This window comes from Mus caroli, chromosome 2, assembly GCF_900094665.2.
Source record: "Mus caroli chromosome 2, CAROLI_EIJ_v1.1, whole genome shotgun sequence".
NCBI classification, from domain to species: Eukaryota; Metazoa; Chordata; class Mammalia; order Rodentia; family Muridae; genus Mus; species Mus caroli.
The window spans coordinates 140,934,992-140,942,436 of NC_034571.1; the positions used below are offsets into that span (position 1 = coordinate 140,934,992).

Genomic DNA, 7,445 nt, shown 5'->3' on the forward strand with positions numbered 1-7,445 from the left:
GGGTGAGAAATTAAGCATGTCTGAGGACATGTGTACATATGGTTGTTGCACTATACATGCTAATAATACAAATGATGCAATGATATGTTTAGAACAGGTGACAGGATTCAATCAAGAAGCATTACTCAGCCATCAGGTACAATCATGCTTAAATGATGGGGAAGGACAAATAATATGATAATGAGCAATTACATAATAATTTCTGATATTCCTCAGTGTTGATGGGGCAGCAGATATTCTTAAGTACAATGGGACACCAGGCTAGATGTTGATTGGCAAGATTAGGTAGGATGAGAACAATCAAAGACAGATATATCTTGATGGTGTCTGACACTTTGCTTGCTCCAAATTCAGTCTTTTATATTTTCAGCTCAAACCTGCTTCTTCTCCATTTCCCACTTCACCATAACCTGATAATCTCCTGGGGAATCACCTCTGACTCCAGACAAATAGCTTTAGGAATGAGTTCCTTTTATCAATTTATACTCTGGCTAAAGTCACCTTCTCTGCCAAAATAAAATATTCCCAAGGCCTGCCTCCAAATCATTCTTGTCAAACTCAAATCATCACATATGTAGCTCCCACACTTGGGAGGCTGAGGCAAGAGGGTCATGTGTTCAAGGTCTGCACGGGTTACATAATGTGTCTGTCTGTCTATCTTTCCACCTACCAAAACAGTCAAATGATGAGAGAAGAATCAAGAACTACTGTGTAAACTAAACCCTTATCATTTGCATTCGGGATCACATCCTTTATGCATCTGGGGAAGTGAAGCTTCACAATGTTGGGACTGGAATTGTGAGTATTTGCCTTATCACCATACGGCATTTCTGCATCAGAATTCTGCTGTGTAGTTCTGGGTTTTTCAGTAGAGCAATTCTTTTCAGGAAGAAAACCAATGTGATGTGAATAATTAGCTTTGAAACTGAAATTCCCATGCACATCTCTCCCTGGTTCACCCTTCCATTTTCTTTCTGTGACTTTTATAACCTGTTGTCTTTATTCTTCCCATACCCAGAGCTGCCTTTATAGCTTATGTGTAGCACATCTGTTTCCTTTCAGTCCAAGCACATATTTTAATTTATTCTTTTAGATTATATTTTATAAACATTACACATTTTCTTTGATTGGGGCATATTTGAGTTGTTTCTTCTCCTTTCCTTTACATTATGGCACTGTGTTGTAGCATTTTTTTTTCTGACTGTGTGTATATGTGTGTAGATGCTGATGAATAAGGAATGTTTAAATGCTCAACATTGATGGTGAGACCACTGATTATTTACAAAGATGGCTGAAATTTCTCTTCTGTAAAGAGGCATGAAGCTGATTTCTGAATCTAGCCTTAGATAATCTGGTATTATCAAGGATGCTTTCCTTCAATGTATCAGAAATTGTAACATTTTGTTGCTAGGTAACTTAAACTATTACTGTTCTGAGGCTTATAACATTTTATTAACCTGTGTAGCATCGATATTTATGTATTTTTCTATAAGTTCTATAGTTATCTACTCCCTCTTCCCAGTGACTCCTAAGCTTTGGCAGTAGGAGTTATATATCAGATATTTCATCTAGACTGAGTACTCTACACTCTCTTATTCTCTGCACTAATTAGTTGTAGGTCTCTGTATTAATCACTGTGCTAGATGGCTTTATGTCAATCAGACACAAGTTAAAGTCATCTGAGAGGAGGGAACCTCAATTAAGAAAATGTCTTCTATAAGATGGGGCTGTAGACAGGCCCATAGGGTTTTTTTCTTAGTGATTGATGGAGGAGGGCCCAGCCCATTGTGGGTGGTGCCATCCCTCGGCTGGTGATCCTGAGTTCTATAAGAAAGCAGGCTGAACAAGAAAGACATGGGGAGCAAACCAGTAAGCACCACACCTCAGTGATTTTGCATGAGCTCCTGCCTTCATGTTCCTGCCCAACTTGAGTTCTAGTACTGACTTCCTTCGGTGATAAACAATGATACAGAAGCCAAATAAATGCTTTCCTCCTCAACTTGCTTTTCGGTCATGGTGTTTCATTACAGCAATAGAAACTCTAACAATCATCATCTACCATTAAATGGAGCATCTCTGATGAGGGTTGAGAGATGCATTAATCTGGGTATAAAGATAAGAAATTGGGCCGGGTGTGGTGGCGCACGCCTTTAATCCCAGCACTTGGGAGGCAGAGGCAGGCGGATTTCTGAGTTCAAAGTCAACCTGGTCTACAGAGTGAATTCCAGGACAGCCAAGGCTACACAGAGAAACCCTGTCTCTAAAAACCTAAATAAATAAATAAATAAATAAATAAATAAATAAATAAATAAATAAATAAAAGATAAGAAATTGGGGAGCAATTTAATACTATGACCATTTAGCAGAATATGTCTATAACCTAGCCAGCTATGAGTCTTTGACCCAATTAATGGTGCCAGGTATAAGCTCCATCTTGTAGAGGGGTTTTTAAATACAGTCAGAAAGTGCTCATTTACTCCTTACCATTCGTGCCACTATTGCACTAGCAGCGTATCTTGCCAGGCCCATCATTACCTCAATGTACAGGGTTCACAACTGGATAAGACTAGTGATTACTTTTATCCTCTGGAAGAGTGCATAGAAACTTCCAGCACTATAAAAACTAGTCAGTAGGAATGATTTTTTTAAGTCAGTCAATAATAGCTCTTTGATATAAAGATTAAAAACCATGTCACATATTTATCACATCCTTATCATTTGCTTCATGTCTTTATGTTAGGCTAGTGTCTTAGTTAGAGTTTCCATTGCTGTGAAGAGACACCATCACTAAGGCAACTCCAATAAAGGACAATATTTAATTGGAGTTGGCTTACTTTTTCAGAGGTTCAGTTCATTATCATCATAGTAGGAAGCATGGCATTGTGCAGGCAGACATTGTGCTGGAGGAGTGAGCAGAGTTCTACATCTTGATCTGAAGGCAGCCAGGAAAAGGGTCTTTTCTGAACTGTGTGGAGCTTGAGTATAGGACCTCAAAGTCCACCCTCACAGTGATGTACTTTCTCCAACAAGGATACACCTACTCCAACAAAGCCACACCTCCTAATAGTTCCACTTCCAATGGCCCAAGAGTATTCAAACCATTACATATAGCTATCATCAAGAAGATCAATAAATCTGATGCAGCTTTGCGTCATTTGTACTCCTGTGAGTAAGCCCTCACCTATATTTCTCCAAGTAACCACAGTAAAAATCGCTGCCTCACCAAGCTGACCTTTGGTAGTGTTTATACTTTAGTTTGCTTTTGGTTTCCTATCTGGGATGGTATGTATTTTTTTTTCATATAATCCTGAAATAGTACCACACAATACAAGAGCAGTGAGGAAAAGGCTGATAGGACCTGACTGAGGTATCCAGACTAGAGCAGCATCAGAGTGGCTAGCTTACCTCACAAAGGGGATGCAGGCATCTCCTACCTCATCCTGGTAGGAGAGGGAAGTCAGAGGACAGAAGCACCTGGGGCTCAAACCCCCTCAGATGCCTATCCGGAAGCAGGAGCATGACCTTGGTGTGCTGGTGACCAAGAGCAACGTGGGGCTAGAGGCCATTTAATCTTAGTCTTCACTACAGATAAAGGTACCTTCTGTGGGATAGAGTAGCCACTTTAAGGCTCAGAGACCAACAGCATGTCTGAGAGCTTGGTTTAGACATGGTACAGAGTAAAGTGTTCAGGGTGGTCTTCAAGGACAAGGAACGTAATCTAGAGATTACAAAACAGAATCATGCACTTAAGAGCTGGTTCAGATTCTCCTTTAACAGACCAAGTAAGCTGGGTGATTAGTGGGGCTTGTTAACATGCTTAAGAAACAGGGCAAGTGAGGTGGAGGTGGAGAGGCCATGTTGCCCGGAACACAGGGTCGCATTTTGTGCCTCCTGCTGCATCAACTTCTTTCTGGTGGTAGGTTAATGGGATCACAGTGGAGATTTGAGCAAGTGATGTGCCAGTAAACAAGTTTTGCTTACTTGTGGGAAAACAATCAGTGCTGTTCGAGATGGAGTAGACAAGGCCAGTGGATGTTAGTAAAAAAAACAAAACAAAACAAAAACAAAAACAAACAAACAAAAAAAACCTTACCAAGGACAGGAACAGAAAGAAAACTTACTGAAGTATGATACAAGTGGGTAGCAGATGGGACCACAAAGAGAAAGTTTCATGGCTGATAGGATGTAAAAGTTTTCTGGTAGGTGCAGGCCACTTACTTGGTCTTATTTGTGTGAGGTGCAAATTCAGATAGATAGGTGGGCAACTCACTGTCTTATTAAATAATAAATTTTACAACAAAACTTGTCTTTCTTATTCATCTATGTCAGATGCTGTAGGTCATTGGGAATTATGCTTTAGATGTTTGTATTCTGTAAGTCAACTCAAGTCACAAGCAGGGTCAAAGTAGTTGTGGCTTGGTTGCTGGGNTTTTGTTGTTGTTTTGTTTTGTTTTTGACCTTTTTCTTTACAGTGGATGTCTGCATTGTAAGTAGTATCAATGTCATATATATTTCTCCTTTATCTATATAGACATAACATGATAAAATTTAATTATAAATTATATGCAAGGATGAACAAGAGCTACCAATAAAATAGAACAAGTGTAGTGTTCTACAATAAAATGACTTCGAATTTATGCTAGGTTTCCACTTACAAACATAGCAGAGTATCATTAAAGAGTCAGGGATTGGCTCTGTCTCATGGAATGAGTCCAAGTTGGACCACTTGTAGGAATCTCAGCTAGGGACACTCTCATAGACTCTTGTAGGCTCCCCCTTCCCAGGTCTTCAGGGAAATTCATGCAGGCGGATGCATCTCTGGGATTAGCTGGATACTTTTGTTTAATTCACAAAGTACCCCTAGAGCCCCATGTGTGAGATCTTCCAGAGATGTTCTAATTCTTTCTAGCATCAAATGGATATGCAGTGACTCAGTTAAGTTACAACATTACCTGGTACTAGCCTAAGACAACGGAAGTTGCTTTCATAAGACCTTCCACTTTGAGGAGAGGCTTTTGGGTCTGAGGCTGTTTGATGCCTCAGTGTAGGGGAGAGCCAGGGCAGGAAGATAGGAGTGAGTGGGTGAGGGAGCACCCTCATAGAGACGGGGTAGAGGGGATGGAATAGGGTGTTTCTGAAGGGGAGAGTTGGGAAGGGGAAAACATTTGAAATGTAAATAAAGAAAATATCCAATAAGAAAGAAAGAAAGAAAGAAAGAAAGAAAGAAAGAAAGAAAGAAAGAAAGAAAGAAAGAAAGAAAGAAAGAAAAGAAAGAAAGAAAGAAAGAAAGAAAGATAAAAGGTCTCCCACTTTAGATGTCAAACATAGGTGGAAGGTTCCTGGGGTAGTCACACTTTCCTTGAACTTGGCTATGAAAGGAAGGTTCCCACAACCTCTGCCTGTTTTTGTATCTTATTCCATTTTTTTGTTATGACTGAATATCATAAATTGAAAGCAATAGAGGTTAAGGTAGACCGGAGGTTTGTAGTTTGAAGTACATATTTGAGAGACCATATCTGGTGAGGGTATCTGCACAGTATCATAGCATGGTGGAAGAGCAAGTAGCAAAAAGGCACAAAGTCACTCCTGAAAAAAAACTAACCTGCTCCAGCAATAAAGGGTACTGATCCACTCAAACATGATGAGGGAATCATGACTTATCTACCGGGTAAAGATTTCCACACCTTAATTCTAATTGCAATCAAATTTCCCCCTGTGCCTCAGTGTGGACAATTGTTAAGGAACAGGTGAGCAGCTTGATGAAGAGGCACAGCAAGAAAGGATGGTACTCGGGGTTTTATTCATCTACATTCCTGCCCCATGTCTTCACCAATCTGGAAGCTCTGCTAATGCTGTGAGATGGCACAATTGATAAAATCATTAGCCACTGCTGATCAACTCAGTCTTCATCCCCTTGAGGTCAAAGGTGAACTGCAAGATCCAACTTATTTGGTTCTTCTGACAATGAGCTCCATCTTTTTGTTGCTCCAGGACTCACTTAGAGCTAGCTTCCACATACCTGCAAAGGGCTTGCCACGGACTGTGTAGATGCTCCTTTCTCTTGTTATCACTCAGGAATACCTAGGGTTTTAATTGCAGAAATGAGAATGAAAATCAAATATGTATTTCTCATTATAGTAATTATCATAATGATGCCAACAGACATTCCTTTCTTGTAACCCACAGCTGTGTCAGGTGTTGAAGAGAAAGGATCCATTGACCTGCAGAGGAAGCAGGGGCCTCGCTGGCTACATCTACACCAGCTCTGGAAAGAAAATAGGAACTTGGTATGTTCCGTGAATGAAGAAGCACCATGGTCAGATTCTTACAGACCCTGCTGTTCCTGGTGATCACGGTGGAGTTTGTATCTAGAAGAGTCAAAGCCTGGGGCTCCCCACAGATTGTGAGGCCATTCGAAGACATCCCCAAATCCTATGTCTATGTGCAGCATGCACTCTGGTATGCCATGAAAGAATATAACAAGGCCAGCAATGACCGCTACAACTTCAGGGTGGTGGATATCCTAAAATCTCAGGAGCAGGTGGGTATTCTGTCTGTTCCTTGCTCCTTTATCCTCCAGTCTTCTGTTGGGGGCAGAGACTAGTGTTGAGGGGTAGTTACTACATAGGAATGGAAACAAGGCCATAGGATGCCTTTATCTACAACATATCATTTTATTTTAGAAGTGAAAATTAATTAGATTTTGCTGTTTATTAGTATGAGATGTAGAAGAAATATAAAATATCAATTAAAATTAGTTATAGTAACGCTAAAACTGTAGGCCAGAGGCTCCCGGAGAGAGAGCCTAGTGGTTAAGAGCACTTTCTGCTCTTGCAGATAATCCAGGTTTGGTTACCATCATCCATATGGTGGCTCACAACTTTTTGTAACTCCAGTTTTAGGGGATCTGACACCTCTTTCTAGCTTCTGAGGTCCCCAGGCATGTACATGGTATACATATGTGCATATAGGCTAAACACTTATACACAGAAAATAAAGATAAATAAAAAATTTAAAGTGTAGATCATAGCTCAGAAAGGGCATTTATAGGTTTTGAGCAATGTTGAGTTCCAGTGTACAGGAATTTGCACAGCAACCTGGAACTACTTTGGCTCAACTAGAACATTTCCTTCATATTGTTGGCCTTTTTTTTTTTTTCATGGCTCATTCACTCTGCTTGCACAGTTCTTAGGTAGAAGCTATTCTTCTGTGCTATAGAGAGGAAACTGAGCCATGGAAAGCGTACAGTGCTGTTATAGCTGGCAAGCAAGGGAGTAAAGGCATAAACCCAGATCCCTGAGGTTGTAATCGGAGTATGACTCGGAGTGGCTGGATAGGGTGAGCAAATTCTTTTTTTTTTTAATTTTTAATATTTTTATTACATATTTTCCTCAATTACATTTCCAATGCTATCCCAAAAGTCCCCCATAGCGCCCCCCACTTCC

The 7,445-nt window shown here is 40.3% G+C and overlaps 1 protein-coding gene across 1 annotated transcript in view; it reads left to right on the forward strand.

Moving 5' to 3' along the window:
- The first annotated feature begins 3,442 nt into the window (after positions 1 to 3,442).
- Positions 3,443 to 7,445, forward strand: part of LOC110290171 (cystatin-13) — a 10,484-nt gene continuing 6,481 nt past the window's right edge. Inside the window, exons 1-2 of the mRNA XM_021156661.1 lie at positions 3,443 to 3,594; positions 6,187 to 6,541. Of these exons, the coding sequence (XP_021012320.1) occupies positions 6,314 to 6,541 (228 nt within the window). The 5' untranslated portion in view covers positions 3,443 to 3,594; positions 6,187 to 6,313. The remainder of the gene's footprint in view (positions 3,595 to 6,186; positions 6,542 to 7,445) is intronic.